The sequence below is a fragment of the Mobula birostris genome, chromosome 4, assembly GCF_030028105.1.
Source record: "Mobula birostris isolate sMobBir1 chromosome 4, sMobBir1.hap1, whole genome shotgun sequence".
Lineage (NCBI taxonomy): Eukaryota > Metazoa > Chordata > Chondrichthyes > Myliobatiformes > Myliobatidae > Mobula > Mobula birostris.
In genome coordinates, this window is record NC_092373.1 from 74,986,446 (window position 1) to 75,005,041 (window position 18,596).

An 18,596-nucleotide genomic window follows, 5' to 3' on the forward strand; every position below is an offset into this window, starting at 1 on the left:
GTTGCTGTCCACTTGAAATGTGATTTTAAAGTAGACAGCGATATGATCTCATTGTATGAACCAAATTCATTTCAGATGACGGTCAAGGAAGATGCCACAACTGGACTCAATATCTTCTGTCAGCGTGAGATAACATTGTTCCAGATTGTTTCACAGTGACACTTGCTCTGAAAAGACTAGGACACCCATATAATTGAACATTCTGTTGGCTTTCACTCCTATGGTTCAAACATGGATACCAAATATTTCCAGAACTCCTGCATACATTGAATAGAAAGGGAGAAAAAAATAGCTTTCTGAAGAAATGTTTTAGTTAATCGTTTCAAAAAATGCTGCTGAAAGAGGCAATTGTCCATTCATAAGACACCATATTCAATGAAGAATGAATGAAATTGAAATTTTGTACTTTTCATCAAAAGTGAGCCATATGTGCATTGTTGAATTTTGGTGCAACCAGAGGGATTGATGCTCCAAAATTATGCTCCAGTTTGCAGGAAGCTTACCCAGTGTTTATTCAACCTGATATAATGGGAAGCACAGGGATTAAGAATTCTTCATTGATTCTATCTGCAGATTCTTTTTACATTTTCTGTACATGCAAAAATAGAATTAGAGCTGCAGTATTAAACAAACCCATGAACAAAGAATTTATCATACCTACAGTACTTCTGAGTTAAAACAGATGTGATGATTCCAAATAGTGGGTTAACATAATCTTTTATTATGAAATATCCATGGCATTCGTTTCCTAGTCTAAGATAATAAAAGATTTATCCTCTCAGCTCTGCATATACAATAAGTTATTTTCATTAATAAATACAAACACTTGGTATTATCTGCGGCACATTTTATTCCACAAAACACTGAGACGTAACACCATCTTCTGACATCACAATACCAAAGAACATTGCACACTTGACACTCATAAAGTAGCTTGCTCACATTTAATTCCCCAATATTTCACAACAGTCATTTGATGGGGGAATTAATTATCTCTAAGTAATCCTTCCTCTTATTCCAATTCACCCAGTATAGCTTGTAACCAGTCAATGCAAAGACACTGAAGATGATTATTGATCCACCAATAAGATCATACACAGATGGAAACATATGGAGAACAAGCAACTGAAGAATCATGGCCACTACAATTTCTAAGTGTTGAACTGTACTAACTAATGCTGGGTGGAATTGATTCAATGCATAATAGACACCTAAGAATGCCACAGTAGAACAAATACAAATCCCCAATAGATATCCCCAGGTTTCCCCATCTAACGGTATAATAGGCTCTTGCAAGATAAACATTGTAGATACACCCCACACTGTACCTGTCCATCCAAAGGTGAAAAGGGCAGTCCACATACTAACCTTCTCCTTGATAGCTCTGTAAATAATCATGGCCAGAGCTGTTGTCAATCCCGCCATGACTGTCATGGTATAGCCAAAGGCTTCCTTCCATCTGCCCATCAATGAATCATCTTCATCAACGATATTGGGGATCATTACTAGACAAAGACCAAACACGCTGCAGACCACTGTTACAACATCAGTGTAGTCCAAACGTTCGTCCACCAGTAGAAAGGCCAGAATAGCACTGAAGACCGTAGTGGTGGCCCTCCACATGATGGTCCCATTGCTTGGGGGTACAATTGAAAATGATGTGTAAGCACAGGTGATGGAAATGACATTGCACACCCCATAAAGAAACAGACGCATCCTGTATCCTTTGGGTCCAAGAGGATGCTCACTGCCATAGCACACAACCACAACAGCAAATACCTGGAGTACAGAACGAATGAACAACAGTTCCAGAGACGGCACTTTGGACCGATCAGCGGCAAGTCTAGTTATTAATGCAACACAACCATGAGCCAACGCAGCCCCAAACAAAGCCACCCAGGTTATTCTTGGAGCTGAAACTATATTCTCTCCAACATTTTCTGTCTGCTGTACCATGCCTTTATCTTTCTGCTCATCTGAAAAACTCCGATGAACATTAATTGTCCCAAAGAATGATCGTCCTCGTTTTTTGGTGTCACTCAGAAGTTTTTTTTGGGGGTTGTCTTCGACATAATTTTCCATATCTTGATAGGAGTCTTCGTAGCCGTCTTCATCAGGTTGCGGATAATGTGCTGTATATTTCACAGTCACTGTGTTTGGGTGAATCTTCACTCGCTTTTTCGAGGGGCATGTTGACTTAGAGGGCGAAGCTGCCATTTCTCTGCAGCAGAACCTCTGTCCTGCATCAAATTTTACAGAAAAGTTAAACTTTTACTTTATGCATAATTGGTATGTTCATGCCTTAACAAATACTGTTTATACTTATTTGATAGTGGCACATCAACTGGTGTATATACTTGCACATCCCTGCAATCTACTTGTAAAGTCTTTAAATTTACTTAGAATCCTTCCATGCATTGATGCAACCCACACTTTATTCAACAATGTTTTAGGGTATTTTTAAAAAGCATAGTATTTAAGTGTATCCATTTACCATTACCCCGAAGACTAAATACCAAAGGTACTAGAAACTTGGAATAAAAATAGAAAATGCTAGAAATATTTGGCACTCCGAATTTTTAAAATGTGCTTCAGATGAATGACTGTTTCATTGGACATTAAAAACAGCGATAAAGATGTGGTGGAAGAGTTGAGGGGAGAAGGAGCAAAACATGTCTGTAGAACTTTAATAAGGAGAAGAATGGGAAAAATAGGAAGTAAAAAAAGTTCAAAATGAACAGATAATTAGCCTCAAGCAAGTATAGAGAAAAAAAAAACTGAATCATTGTTTGAACTTGGAATTTGGGCCAGAAGGCAGTAATATATCTATGTGAAGGAAGAGCTAATCATCAAACTCACTGAGCTGTGTTGAGGCATGGCTAATGGTCGAGGATAGAGAGGTTACAAGGGGAGTGGGAAGAAGAATTACAGTGACAGCTGACTGATAGCTTAGAATCATAGCTGCAGGAGAAGATTTTTTAAAAAAAACAAAAGACAGAGAATTACACTGATCCAAAAAAAAAAATCCTGTCTTACACAACAGTTCTTTGTTCAGCAAGATGTCTTTCATAGAGTGCAGAAGTAGAAATTGCCATGGCGTTCAGGAGCTTCAAAATTAATTCCCAAGCCATATTCTCTATTCACAACAGAGATTTTATGAAAACCTACTTGTCAACAATATGCAAAAAGTCATGTTCTTTTAATGTGTTCAACCTGAAAAATTCAGTCTAAATGATGACTGCTCAGTGATGTGTTAAGTGATGTATATGTGACAAAAAAGTTTATATGCTTTTCACTGGGCATGAGGCGAAACTATTGGCTACCCAGGCGCATATCAAATGATAGTACATTTGTGCAGTGTGATAAATGAATTTGAGGCCTACAAAGGACTAATGTGACTTGCATTATCAAATGAGCAAACAACAATATTTTTAATCATCCGCTGGGATAAAATTAAGTCCTTGGCTTCAATAAGGCAAAACAGGTTAGTACATTAACAATCAGTGCACTGCCATTTGCAGGAGAGAATAGAATGTTGATACATTTCAACCAAAAAAGTGATGATGTGAGGAGCATCTCACCCAGACTCCTGTACATCAACATGCTTGGTTTTGAGCATGCAACTTCAAAAAATCTCATGGACTAAACAACCACCGATTTCAAATGGACTTAGAATAAAATGAATGCTGAGTAGAGAGTGATTTATTTTGTTGCATAAAGGTACAATGCTCTGTAAATGTGAAGTTTTGACGAAGTTTGTTGCACTGATACCGAAGAGCAAATCTTTTTTACTGTAAAAGAAATGTCCCTGAGCTTTCTGGATGATGCTGATTGGCTTTGTGATATTTCCTTAGTTTGCTGTCCAAATCAATATTTTGAATGCTCAACTTCAGCAAAAGGAACAACTTGTCTACAACATTGCCATCCAAATCAAGTCTTTTCAATCAAATTGGAAGGAGTTTTGTCTATAACTGCAAAAAGATAACTTCCCTCACTTTATCTGTAAGCACATATTTTTCTGAGCCCTGATTTTATGTCCTGTTTTGGGGAAGCTTGGGTATTCATTTGAAGAGCAGTCCCTAAGTCATGGTAGAGCTTCAGCAGAGCTGCTGTCATTTGATGACTCGTTTTCAGCTGATCCAGAAGCTGTGGGGTCAATTATTCAACATGAATTTATTGACTTATGACATTTTGCCCTGCCTTGCAGAAACTACAACAAAGGAAATATCACACATCAAAGTTGCTGGTGAATGCAGCAGGCCAGGCAGCATCCCTAGGAGGAGGTACAGTGGACATTTCAGGCCGAGACCCTTCGCCAGGACTAACTGAAGGAAGAGTGAGTAAGAGTCCTTCAGTTAGTCCTGACGAAGGGTCTCTGCCTGAAACGTCGACTGTACCTCTTCCTACAGATGCTGCCTGGCCTGCTGCGTTCACCAGCAACTTTGATGTGTGTTGCTTGAATTTCTAGCATCTGCAGAATTCCTGTTGTTTGCATTTTCACAAAGGAAATATGCTTGGTTTCTTTAGTTGTTGTCATTTGAAAATGGTTGCAAAATTATGGGAAGGAATTAGGACATTTATTACATCGGTAAGCATGTCATTTCTCTGCTTGGTCTCATAAATCAAAACAGGGCAATTGATCACAGATAATAATTTTAGAGCATTTTTTGCCTGGTAAAATCAAAAATTAAAATGTGGACATACTCAGAAAGGTTTCCACAATGTACTTCATATTTTTTCTGGAAAGCATCCATAAGTTTTTAAAAATTATTTTAGAAATTAAGATTCAATAAAATTTGTTTTAAAATCAATTGTTTTGATAGTTGGTTCCGTAATGGTTAAGAGAAACAAAAACAGTTTCAAGCAAATTATTCTGTTAACAACAATTAAGCACCAATCACAATTACTTGCATTTTAAGTAAGGAAACTATTACCAACTTGTTAAGTATGAACAGAAACTGTTTACAAACTGACATTTGTGTCTTCATATAGGTACCTGGTTCTGCATGGCTAAAATAAAAATGTTCCATTTCAGTGGCCCCAGAAGCATTTGAAACAAAAAGATATGAAAACAGAAGCAACACACATAAAAATTGCTGGTGATTGCAGCAGGCCAGGCAGCATCTATAGGAAGAAGTAAAGTCGACGTTTCGGGCCGAAACCCGAACGGCCCGAAACGTCGACTGTACCTCTTCCCATAGATGCTGTCTGGCCTGCTGCGTTCACCAGCAATTTTTTTGTGTGTTGCTTGAAATTCCAGCATCTGCAGATTTCCTCGTGTTTGTGTTTTTAAAAACAGATGCATTTGACTTCTCATGCTAGTTGTCCCTGCAAAATTGTTCTACGATGTATTTTGTATTGGCTTTGGGGGAGGGCTGTGTGGGTGAGGAGGGACGAGATTTCCAGTACCTAACCACTGAAAGCTTCATTAATTTCACTTCACTTTTAATTTCAAAATTGATGCTGTTCCTCTTGATAAACCTTCGGTATTCATCCCGATTCAGAACTGAAATGCACTATTAAGGTTGCTGGTTAAAGAGCCAAATACTGTTCGCAATAGAAGATATAGCGCCGACGTGCACGGCTCATTCGATTGGTTAATGTCTTTGTAGATAAGGAATCATTTTATGTGCCGACACTTGGATGAAAAACTGGAATCATGGCGTGGGTTGCCGGCGTGTAAAATGCCCTGAACATCATTTCTAATCGCGCCCCCCCCGACCCCACAAAGCTCTAAAAGCTTTGCGTCTTTACCCTGTCCGCTTACTGTGATCCAATAAAAGAACGTAATCATTCGAAAACAAAAAAGAAAACACAAAAATAAATTGTTTACTAGAATTTGGGTTATTTCACCTGATAGCCAGCTCAAGGAACACATGAATGCTTTGAGGCTCTCTGTTGGTCGGGGGCCGACCATGGATCTTAAATCCTAGCTCCCTACGTGATACACTGGCGAGGACAGTTCGATATGGAGAGCAGGCTCCTCCTCCCCACGCAGCTACTGAATCCAAAGGAACGGCAGAAAGCCGTGCAGTTTGGCACCAACAGCATCGCAGGAGCTGCCGTTCAGCGTTGAACCCAACGTAGAGACTCCAGATCCGGACTTCTCCCCCACGGGATTTACTCCCGGAGCCTTCCCCGTGAGTGGTTGAGATCACCTTCCCTTCACCTAGATGGGCCGACGAGCCCCATCTGCCCAAAGCGTGAATACTTGAATATTAAACTTAAACATTATGGGGGAGGGGAGTTTAAGGAGTTCCTTAATATTTATGGAAGGTCTCACACTCTGAAAATAAAATCAGTAAGTGAAAGAGAACCTATTTCTTAATATTTTATTATGGTGTATATAAATAATGTTAAAGTTTTTTTGTTTTTCGTTATCTGACCATTGTTTATAGACAAAGTCAACAAGTCTTTGGGCGGGTATCTACTACCTAGAATCATAAACAAGAGAACATCTGCAGATGCTGGAAATCAAAGCAAAACACACAAAATGCTGGAGGAACTCAGCAGGCCAGGCAGCATCTGTGGAAAAGAGTAAACAGTCGAAGTTTCGGGCCGAGACCTTTCAACTGGGATGGGGGGGGGGGAATAAGAAGTCAGCGTGAGAAGGTGAGGACAGGGGAGGAGGAAGTACAAGATCGTACGTGAGAGGTGAAACTGGGAGGGGGTGAAGGACAGAACTGGGAAGCCTATTGGTGAAAGAGATAAAGGGTTGGAAATGTGCGAGAGTGGGTTGCTGATAGGAGAGGACAGAAGGCCATGGAAGAAAAGGAAAGGGAGATGATGGGCAGGTAGGGAGATAAGGTGAGAGAGGGAGATGGGAATGGGGAATGGTGAAGGAGGTGTGGGGGCAATTATGGAAGTTTGAGAAATTGATGTTCATGCCATCAGGCTGGAGGCTACCCAGATGGAATATAAGGTGCTGCCCCTCCAACCTGAATGTGGCCTTATGGCAGCAAACATGTGACCTCCTCCGCTGCTGCAATGAGGCCGCACTTAAGTTGGCCTAATATTACCTCATATTTCCCCTTCCTTTTCTGACATGGCTACTTGTCCTCACCCAGCAGATTCCCCTGATCTCCAGCCCTTTATCCCAGCTCTTTACTTCATACCCCCGCCCTCCCGGTTTCACCCATCACCTACTAACTTTGTAATTCTTCGTCCCTTCCCCATCTTCCTACTCTGACTCCCCATCTTTTTTTGTCCAGTCCTAACGAAAGGTCTCAGCCCGAAACGTCAACTGTTTACTCTTTTTCATAGATAGCGTGGGAGACTCATAGTAATCGAATTGCTCCAATAAATGTTGTCTTAAAATTATTTTCTCCCACCTAACTGGTCGAATGGAACCAAATAGGATAAATTTTATTTTAACGTTTCGCTCTTGCAGAGAGCAATAAGGTCGTTTTCATGTTATTGCAGGGGCGCACGCAAGAGTGAGGGGAAAGTGATTCCTACGGCACTGTGGGGTTATTCTGGATGAAGTTTCACATAATCCATGAATCTAATGGATACCAACTATAATAAATTGTTTGTGTTATACGCTTAAGGAAGTAAAATGAATAAAACTATTTATAAATGTAATGTTTCCGAGCAGTAATTTTACAACGGTGCAGGTGTGAGGGAATCTGGCGAGACGAACGCAAAGAGATTTGTTTGTCTCCGGTTTTGCCTGAAATATCGTCGGCCAACGAATCTGAGTGATCGGTACTTTATGTGTCTTTTGTCTCCCCCCCCCCCCCCCCCACACACACACATTCAAACTGAGATTTCTTGTCCTTTTGCACGTTGCCGACCTGCGCATTTCGGACTACAGACTTGAAATCAACAAGGAAGGGGATGATTCATGGCATTAAATGCAGCACAAATGCAACTTTTCCCGCAGCGACAAATGTGACCGCTATATCTAGTACAATAACCTGTACGGAAGAATCGACTGGATATTTCGTGGACTATTAATCGGCGTGCTCCGAGTTTGCCTGTGGTGATCTCTTAAATCTCCACTGTTTGATGCATCACTACCTTAAGATCGTCCAGTGACTTGGAGGGAGAGCTGTTTGCCGAATTCCTTCGTTCATTTGCAGATGCAACGTATTTAATGCTAGCACCCATGTGCATTCTTTTAACATAGATGCAATTTCTCTAATGTCTTAAATTAGCACAGTTATGGGGAAATTGAATGTTTATACTGCCATCGAATTGTTGTGATTTAAAATTCCCGAAACAAGAACCTCTATGCTCCATTCAACGTCTTTGGTCAAGGTGGTTCAGGTGAAAGGAAGAGCTGCGTATCTCGAGCGCTTTGAGTCCGACATTTAAAAATGTATTAACTTGGAGAAACATTCTCATAGGCTTCTAGCGGTTTGATAAAAGGACATCCATTGAAACATTGCAAAAGGTCTAAAGCAAAGGGCGGGAATACGCAGTAAATCAGGCAGTGAAAGGCCGAGCAGGGTCAGTGGCAATGACATTTCATCAGAGCTAACAAGTCAACAGACTCGTTTTCCCAGAGAATCCCTGATGTGCCCAGTGCATCTCGCATGTCTGTTGCTTTTCTCCCCCCCCCAGATTTCGAGCATCCAGAGTTTTTGTTTGTATTCCCTCACAACCAGGTGCTGGTAAGGAATTTAAGGCCGGGCTTTTACAAATTCACAGCAGAATGAACCCCGGGACCTTCCCCTCCGCCCCGCTCTCTGCCATGGACACAACCGCACCGGAGGCTGAAATGTTCATGTTCCACTGCATTCCCCCAGCTGCACCACCGCGGGGCAGCAGAACAGTTTAATGGCACAGTACCGATTAATATGCGTACGAAAGAATATCCTGCAATCGTGTTGACCAAATTTAAAACGAGTTAGCCGGAAAATGCTTATGATAACAAGAACGTTTTAGCAAATCCCGTTCGAAGTACTACCATTCATTTTAGTCCGGCTATGCATGTTGGGTAGGTGTCAGCAATCACTGGTAGATTTAATTGTATTTCCCTTGAGTGTCATTTAGAAAATCAGAACTAGGCAATAGGTGAGGAACCGGCAGGTATTGTTAAATCTACCAAAAAAAAAGTCAGCACCCAGTTAGAACCGTTGATCTTTCTTAAAAATAAAAGCAAATGGTTAATGACAATTGTTTTCAGTTAAACTCAATTACATGTATGTACATAAAATAATAACGTTAAATATGTGGAAAGTCACCTTTAAATAAGTGCAGGAATATCCCAGAATCTTGAGGCGGAATCTGACACTGTTCTCCGGTTGCAAATGTGCATTACGCTGACATTAATATCTCCTTCTGCGGTCCAAATGAACAGAAACACGTAAAAGCGAAGAGAAACGACGCACCTCTGCGAGCAGGTTTCGGTTAAACGTACTAATCACTCTACATCTTACAACTGCCTGCGACTGGCAACGCTAACAGCGAGGCTGGGAACGCGCACCGTTCCCGAGCCCAGCACTATTCCCGCACGGATCCGACGTCAGCGTTGCCCGTCTGGACCTCGAAGTGCAAATAATTCGGTCCTCCTTTCCCGTTATAGAGCAATCTATACTGATCAGATACTATCCTATATAGGAACGATGAATAGGAACCTGCCTTAAGCGAAGTAACCAGGTGGAGGGAACAGTTATTAAAAAAGGCATTAAGAAACCGTAAGTATTACATCCCGTACGTTAAATCGAATACAGCTAACCCACACCAGGGTAAGTGCTACTGCTACCCACAGCCAGAAGACAAATGCTTACGGTAACCCTGAGAGCGAGAACGAACCCCTGTTCTCTGGGTACCCCATCAGTGTTCGGACTCCATCACAGAGGAACATCTTCCCTGGTCTGCCAGGCTGGAAGTAGCCGGCTAGCACGGCGGATGGAGCTCGGCGACTCACCGGGTACTAGCTCTGTCTGCAGAAGTTCTGGTGACACGGAGAGAGAGCAGCGGTCCCCCCCGGAGAGGAAGAGCGACCCGCCGCCGGTTTGTAGGTTACCTGAGCTGAAGGCGCTCAGGATGATGCCGCAAACCCGTAGTTCCAAAGCTCCAACCTCTCTCCTTATCCACACCCAGAAGCCAACCAGCTGCTGGAGAAAGTGGAGAGGTCCAAACAGCAGTACATGCGCACAGGAGTCTGTTGTTGTTTCATTGAGGAAGCCACAGGTGACTCTCAAGAGAAGGCAGCCAGATATCCAGCAACTTACATTGCAGTCGGCGCCGTGTATATAAAAAAGATACCTGATACTGCTTATGCAATTCTGCCACACTCACGCCTTTCCGGACAACATCTTTCCTATGCCTGGGAGCACAGACAGCTTCCACGTCCGAACCTCTTCCCAGCTGCAAAAGTTCGGGAACTGCTCGGAGCGCTAACGTCAATGCGAACGGACATATATCTCATTACACTCAAGTAGAAATCAACATAAAATTCCTTAAAATTCAGCTCTTAGGCATTCTACCGGGATGCAGCAATGCTTGGCATGGCAACTGCTTTGCGCAGGACCGCAAGCAATTGCAAAGTTGTGAATATCACCCTCTCCATCACGCAGACCAGAATCCGCTCCATTGATTCGTGCCTCGGAGGACACCTCACTCAGCTTCGGCAAAGCAGGCAACAAACTCAAGGGTCTTCCCATTCCGTTCGTTCTTCCGGCGAGCAGAAAGTACAAGAGCTTTGGAACGGGTATCACCAGGGTCAAGGACTGCTTCTCATGCCGTTATCAGACTCTTGAAAAGACCTGGTATAGCTAAAAGGTAAACTCCTGGTCGCTCAATCAACTTCGTCCTGGCCCATGCACTTTATTTGTCTCCTTTCACTGCCCTTCAGTTGTAACTGTAACATACATTCTGCATTTTGTACTTTTTTACGACTTTATATACAGAATAAGTACTTGGGTATGAAAGGATGCTAGTACAAACAAAAAGCTTTCACCTGTATTCAGTACACCTGATAATAATAAACTAATTCCTAGTCAATTTATTGCCTCTCCAGTCTTATCTCAATATAAATGCATCACTGAAGTGTGTCACCCGAAGGTACCATTGGTTTGGTAGATGAATTCTACATAGATTTCTCGGATGCCAACAAATACTGCATCTGGATAGTTCAGCTGTACATGGTCACTTTTCTCAGGACCTGATCTAATGCCAATAGACCTTGACTAAAAAGAACTAAGAAAAATACTCAATAGGCAGGGCAGCACTTGTGCAGAGTGGAACTGGTTGCAATCATGTTTTACTTCAGGTAAAGTCAGTTTTCCCGGTCTGCACAGAAGAAGCAAGGTTATGTGACTAAGTTTCATTGTGTTTCTTTTGGCAAAGCCTTAGTTCGGTTGGACCTTTTCAGACACATATTGAGAGACTGGGAGAATGGAAATACATCATTATATCAAACAAGTTCAATGTACATTTAGTTATCATTCAACCATTCATGAATATAGTCAAATGAAACAGCGTTTCTTCAGGTCAAGGTGAAGCGCACATAACCAATCACACATAGCACAGAGCACAAAGAGCACATATGGTTACGATTTTAGAAAAACATTGCCACAAAAAGAAAAAAAATGTAGCACAAGTCCCTGGGTGGCATGGCTAGTCTTAGTCCAGCTTGTTCTTCCATTGAGCGAACACTGGAGGGCAGCACTGATAGGGGGGAGCCAGCCCCCAACAGAACTACAGTTTCCACCATGCACCGCAGAGGCTCTCCCACACTGCCTTGGCATCTCCTCTCCCGGGCAGCTGCAACAGGTGAGCCTGTGGCTTTGGCCTTGACCTCGCCACATCCGAGGAAATGCAACTCCCCCCACTACCTGTCTTGCCAATGAACCAGTGAACTGGACTTGCAGTACACTACATTACCAATCTCCAACAGAGTCTTGCGATCCCGGTAAAAATGCCTAGGACAATCCCTCACACCGTGCACTGTCACGGCACAGTGGTATGCAAAAAAGGGGTGCCACGGTAATGTGGTGGTTAGCACAACGCTTTACATTACCAGCAACCCAGGCTCAATTCCCACCACTGCTGTAAGGAGATTATATGTTCTCCCTGTCCTCCAGGTGCTTCAGTTTCCTCCCATGGTCCAAAGATGTACCAGTTGGTAGGTTAATTGGTCGTTGTTATTATTCCGTGATTAGGCTTGCATTAAATTGGGGAATTACTGGGCGGCACAACTTGAAGGGCCAGAAGGCCCTATTCCGCACTGTATCTCAATAAATAAGTAAATAATTAACATCCAGGTGACAACACGACAACGAAACGCATTAAGTCTTGCTCCATCGCTAGTGAGCTACTCGCTAATGCAGTAGTCCTGCTGCAGTTGATGCTCTTAGTATCCAGCAGTGACTTGCAATCATAAAAAAGACTTACAGGCCAAGCAAGATTGGAACCAGAGCAGCTGCTGCGTCTGAGGATACCATCATCTTACTGGATGTTATATGGAAGTTATATGGGGTGAAGAATGATTGAGGTAGGTGAGGTAGTCGGTAAGTTTGTAATAGATGTTAGTCCTGAGACAGAGACAAAAATCCAGAAAAGGAAGAGTCAGAAATTGACCTCATATAGGCGAGGGCAGTGTGGAAATTTGTGACAAAAGTAATAAACTTGTTGAGATCAACATGAGTCAAGGAGCAGCACCAATGCAGAAAACCACAGGCAAGTTCATTTGACATCAGTTATTGGGAAAGGTGCTGGCATTCATTATTACGGAAATGGTAACAGGGTACTTAAGGAATCATAATATAATTGGGGATAAGGAACATGGTCTTATGCAAGGGAAATCATGTTTGATTAATCTATTAGAATTTTTCTATAAATGGAGCAGAATAGATCAGAAGAAGCAGAGGAAATAGCTTAGATGGATTTTCAAATGTATTTCAGCAGTTGGCAAACAAATGGTTATTACACAGAATGAGAGCTTATGTGCTTAGAGGTAACATGTTAGCATAAGTAAATAATTAATTTATGAGCATTATGCAGATGGTAAACTTCTTGTTGCCTTTTTGCTACGATTGTGTCTCAAGGATTGATTCATTTTATAGCTTTATTTTTATGATGGATGAAGAAAAGAGGAGAGTGCAGTGTATCCATGTTTTCTGGATGTAAAAGGGAGCTTACAGAAGGATGCAAACAACTTGTACAGTGATCAAGGTAGGCAAAATAATCGGATTAAGGGCGCTACATAGGGGAAGCTATGCAGGAATTCTTTGGAAGGAGAAATAGCAAAACTATATACAGTGGATTCCAGTTAATCAGGACACATCAGGACCAGTACATTTTGGCCCAATTAAGCGGCTGCCCCAATTAGTCAAAGTTCCATGGAAATAGTTGAAAGGTATAAAAAGACAAACTATCATTTAGCTAAGTAATATTTTATGTATTTAAATGAAATACACAACAAATTAGAAGACTACCAATACCTTCACAATGCTATAAAACTGTGTAATAGGTCCTAATAGGTAGCGATAGAGGAATTCATCCGTTGCATTTTTTTGATTGACTGTAAATGAATAAAATCAGCGTGGACACCTAGCACGGATAACGGACTGCCTTCATACATTGCTTTAGATGATTGCACCACTGCATCCTCCAAATCTTCACTTTCATTGAGCTTTTACAGGTATATTAAGAGCAAAAGGATTGTAAGGGATAAAATTGGTCCTCTTGAAGATCAGAGTGGTCGGCTATGTGCGGAACCAAATGAAATGGGGGAGATCTTAAATAGGTTTTTTGCATCTGTATTTACTAAGGAAACGCATGAAGTCTATGGAATTGAGGGAATCAAGTAATGAGATCATGGAAACTGTACAGATTGAAAAGGAGGAGGTGCTTGCTGCCTTGAGGAAAATTAAAGTGGATAAATCCCCGGGACCTGACAGAGTGTTCCCTCGGACCTTAAAGGAGACTGGTGTTGAAATTGCGGGGGCCCTGGCAAAAATATTTAAAATGTCGCTGTCTACGGGTGAGGTGCCGGAGGATTGGAGAGTGGCTCATGTTGTTCCGTTGTTTAAAAAAGGATCGAAAAGTAATCTGGGAAATTATAGGCCAGTGAGTTTAACGTCGGTAGTAGGTAAGTTATTGGAGGGAGTACTAAGAGACAGGATCTACAAGCATTTGGATAGACAGGGACTTATTAGGGAGAGTCAACATGGCTTTGTGCGTGGTAGGTCATGTTTGACCAATCTATTGGAGTTTTTCAAGGAGGTTACCAGGAAAGTGGATGAAGGGAAGGCAGTGGATATTGTCTACATGAATTTCAGTAAGGCCTTTGACAAGGTCCCGCATGGGAGGTTAGTTAGGAAAATTCAGTCGCTAGGTATACATAGAGAGGTGGTAAATTGGATTAGACATTGGCTCAATGGAAGAAGCCAAAGAGTGGTGGTAGAGAATTGCTTCTCTGAGTGGAGGCCTGTGACTAGTGGTGTGCCACAGGGATCAGTGCTGGGTCCATTGTTATTTGTCATCTATATCAATGATCTGGATGATAATGTGGTAAATTGGATCAGCAAATTTGCTGATGATACAAAGATTGGAGGTGTAGTAGACAGTGAGGAAGGTTTTCAGAGCCTGCAGAGGGACTTGGACCAGCTGGAAAAATGGGCTGAAAAATGGCAGATGGAGTTTAATACAGACAAGTGTGAGGTATTGCACGTTGGAAGGACAAACCAACGTAGAACATACAGGGTTAATGGTAAGGCACTGAGGAGTGCAGTAGAACAGAGGGATCTGGGAATACAGATACAAAATTCCCTAAAAGTGGCGTCACAAGTAGATAGGGTCATAAAGAGAACTTTTGGTACATTGGCCTTTATTAATCAAAGTATTGAGTATAACAGCTGGAATGTTATGATGAGGTTGTATAAGGCATTGGTGAGGCCGAGTCTGGAGTATTATGTTCAGTTTTGGTCACCAAATTACAGGAAGGATATAAATAAGGTTGAAAGAGTGCAGAGAAGGTTTACAAGGATGTTGCCAGGACTTGAGAAACTCAGTTACAGAGAAAGGTTGAATAGGTTGGGACTTTATTCCCTGGAGCGTAGAATGAGGGGAGATTTGAAAGAGGTATATAAAATTATGATGGGTATAGATAGAGTGAATGCAAGCAGGCTTTTTCCACTGAGGCAAGGGGAGAAAAAAACCAGAGGACATGGGTTAAGGTGAGGGGGGAAAAGTTTAAAGGGAACATTAGGGGGGGCTTCTTCACACAGAGAGTGGTGGGAGTATGGAATGAGCTGCCAGATGAGGTGGTAAATGCAGGTTCTTTATTAACATTTAAGAATAAATTGGACAGATGCACGGATGGGAGGTGTATGGAGGGATATGGTCCATGTGCAGGTCAGTGGGACTAGGCAGAAAATGGTTCGGCACAGCCAAGAAGGGCCAAAAGGCCTGTTTCTGTGCTGTAGTTTCTATGGTAATCATTGTGATATTTAAGATGATTGTCAACACCTGCATATTTCCTAACTTGTTGAAAAAGTGAAATTGTTTCATTTTCACTCCTGGCCATTTCTGACAGCTACAAGCCTGAACACTTGAAAGTGCAGTGAGCAAAACTGTTCCAAATTGTCTTACTGCTTACTTTTCACCAACTATCAGTGACAAAAATCACTGCTTTTTGAAGGCAAACGTAACTGATGATTTTTAAAAACTGATCACTCTAAGTACGGCGTAGTGACTAATGGCCACGCAAGTGCAAGCAACTGAAGCAAGATAGGAACTGTTCGGCAACGGTCTTCTGCCCCAGTTAGGCGGCATAGTGTCCAAAGTAAATGAAGGAAATCCTGGCTATTTTCTCAATTTAGTTATTGTTCTTTAAGAGTTGTCCCAAATAAATGCCTAACCCGATTAACCGTTGGCCCAGTTAACTGAAATCCACCATATTCTTTATTTGTACACAGGGACCCAGACAGCTGGCAGATGAAAGGCAAAAGATTTTAAAACGACTATATCAAGAGATTAGGAAGGCAAAAAATAAGTTGGGTTTTATTGCAAGGGAGGGATGGAGAATAAGTGGAAGAGTCTTGCCAAATGTTTATAGTGCTTCATCAGATTACATCTGGAATACGATATTCCCAGAATATTACATAGTCCCTAGCAAAACACATAAAAGTTGCTGGTGAACACAGCAGGCCAGGCAGCATCTATAGGAAGAGGTACCGTCGACATTTCGGGCCGAGACCCTTTGTCAGGACTAACTGAAAGAAGAGCTAGTAAGAGATTTGAAAGTGGGAAGGGGAGAGGGAGATCTGAAATGATAGGAGAAGACAGGAGGGGAAGGGATGGAGCCAAGAGCTGGATAGTTGATTGGCAAAAGGGATATGAGAGGATCATGGGACAGGAGGCCTAGGGAGAAAGAAAGGGGGAGGGGGAAAGCCCAGAGGATGGGCAAGGGGTATAGTGAGAGGAACAGAGGGAGAAAAAGTAGAGAGAGAAAAATAATGTGTGTATATAAATAAATAACGGATGGGGTACGAAGGGGAGGTGGGGCATTAGCGAAGTTTGAGAAGTCAATGTTCATGCCTGACGAAGGGTCTTGGCCTGAAACGTCGACTGCACCTCTTTCTATAGATGCTGCCTGGCCTGATGCGTTCACCAGCAACTTTTATGTGTGTTGCTTGAGATTCCAGCATCTGCGGATTTCCTTATGTTTACATAGTCCCTGCACAGATTAGGGGGTCAATTTGTGGAGCACCTTTGTTCCATTCACTGTAACAGCTAGGATCTCCTGGTGGCCAGCCATTTAAATTCCATATCCTTTTTCCATGCTGACATGTTTGTCCTCAGCCTCCTCCATTGGCACATTGAGGCCAGATACAGATTTGAAGAACAGGACCTCATTTTCCATCTTGGTAGTCTTCACCATGACAGCATGAACAGTAATTCCTCTAACTTCTGGAAATCACACCCCTCTGTCTCCAATCTACTCCTTTTTGTTTTCCCTCATTGCTCTGGCCACCTTTCACTCTTCTCTTTCCCCTCCCCTGCCCTCATTACCTACCTCTTCCTCCCTCTGGTTTCCAGCCTTATTCCCTTTATTCCCTGGTCTACTCTCCTCTACTATAACCCTTTGCCTCTCTCACCTATTACCTCCTACCTTCTCACATCATTCCCTTTTACACTACTCCCCCCAACTAGACTCACTTATCACCCACCAGCACATATTACTACCCGTCCCCCTATCATTTTATCCAGACTTGAGGAAGGGTCTGCCTGAATCATCAACTGTCTATTGATGTTGCTAATCCTGTTGAATTCCTTCTAAATTTTGTGCACGTCGCATCAGCACCTACGATCTCTCTTGTACCTTCAGTACAATATTTCGTTTTGTTTTTCAAACTTAAGGACAGCTATGCATACCAGAGTGGCAGAACAGAGAGATAGAGTAACCTCTTTCCAAGAATGAGAGTTCTTTTCTTAAGGAGTGATTGAGTAGGATGTGTCTGTATCTATTGATGTTTAGAATAAGTGGTGATCATATGAAACATTTGAGATTCAGAGAGGCATTGACAGGGTAGAAACTGAAAGCCTATTTTCTTTACTGAAGTCTTCTGGACTAGGGGGTGCTGAAGGAGAGGACAATTTAGGAAGGAAGTAAAAAGATTAGATTAGATTAGATTATGAAGACATGCAGTCCTCTTTTATTGTCATTTAGTAATGCATGCATTAAGAAATGATACAATATTTCCTCCGGTGTGATACCACAAAACACAGGACAGACCAAGACTGAAAAAAAAATGAACAAAACCACATAATTATAACATATAGTTACAACAGTGCAACAATACCATAACTTGATGAAGAAGTCCATGAGCATAGTAAAAGTTCAAAGTCTTTCAAATATCCCACATCTCACACAGACGGAGAGAAGGAAGAAAAACTCTCCCTGCCATACCTGACCATGGTCCGACTCTGAGTCATCCGAAAACGTCGAGCTCTGATCAGCTCTCCGACACCAAGTACTGAGCGCCATCTCTATCCAAACGATGCAACCTCCTTCTCGCTCGCCAGCAGCAGGCAAAACTGAGGATTTTGAGGCCTTCCCTCCGAAAGATTCCCGACCGCGCAGTAACGACAGCGAACGAGCGTTTCAGAAACTTTTCCAGACGTTCCTCTGTGCTTTCACGTCCATCTCCATCAAATCAGAATTGTCCACAGCCCCTATTTAACAGATACGATATCATCTTTCATCGGAGGGCTGCGCACGCGAGGCGCACCGCTTCTCTCTCCTCCCGCCGGAAGCAGAGTTTTCATCTTTCAGGGATTTGTAAATCTCTGGACTTCTACATCTCAGAGGGATAACAACAATTTAATATGTTGAAGACTAGGATTAATAGATGTTGGAATCAAGTGATGTAAGGATAAAAGAAAGGGTGGACTAAATGAATGGATCACCAATCATCACATTCAATAGTATCACTCTCTTGATATTTTACCATCCATATGGTCAATATTCGTCCTTGATAGAGTGAATTCTGTATAAATAAGCTTTTTTGGGAGCAGTGGCTGGAATGATTGGTAGATTGTGTTGTGCTCCCTTAAAAATATTGATTGAGTTTAAATGTTGTTTTGAAAATATTTAATGGTGTGGTCACCAACACGGCTTCTTATGACCTGGTCCC

At 42.1% G+C, this 18,596-nt stretch overlaps 1 protein-coding gene across 4 annotated transcripts; it reads right to left on the bottom strand.

The window, feature by feature from the left end:
* Positions 1-806: 806 nt before the first annotated feature.
* Positions 807-10,066, bottom strand: LOC140195951 (solute carrier family 35 member G2-like). 4 transcript variants are annotated; one of them, XM_072254645.1, is made up of 3 exons: positions 9,977-10,066; positions 9,192-9,288; positions 807-2,240 (listed from the first exon to the last, which is right to left on the bottom strand). In XM_072254645.1, the coding sequence occupies exon 3, from the start codon at positions 2,215-2,217 to the stop codon at positions 970-972; it is 1,248 nt and encodes a 415-aa protein (XP_072110746.1). In that variant the 5' UTR covers positions 2,218-2,240; positions 9,192-9,288; positions 9,977-10,066; the 3' UTR covers positions 807-969. The 4 variants fall into 4 exon arrangements, with proteins under 4 accessions (XP_072110746.1, XP_072110743.1, XP_072110745.1 ...); XM_072254642.1 differs by having other exon boundaries at positions 9,878-10,066; XM_072254644.1 differs by lacking the exon at positions 9,977-10,066 and adding an exon at positions 9,738-9,865.
* Positions 10,067-18,596: the final 8,530 nt, after the last annotated feature.

Bases quoted from the DNA above. Each gene is read 5' to 3' on its own strand.
- LOC140195951 (XM_072254645.1), bottom strand. From the start codon at position 2,217: ATGGCAGCTTCGCCCTCTAAGTCAACATGCCCCTCGAAAAAGCGAGTG.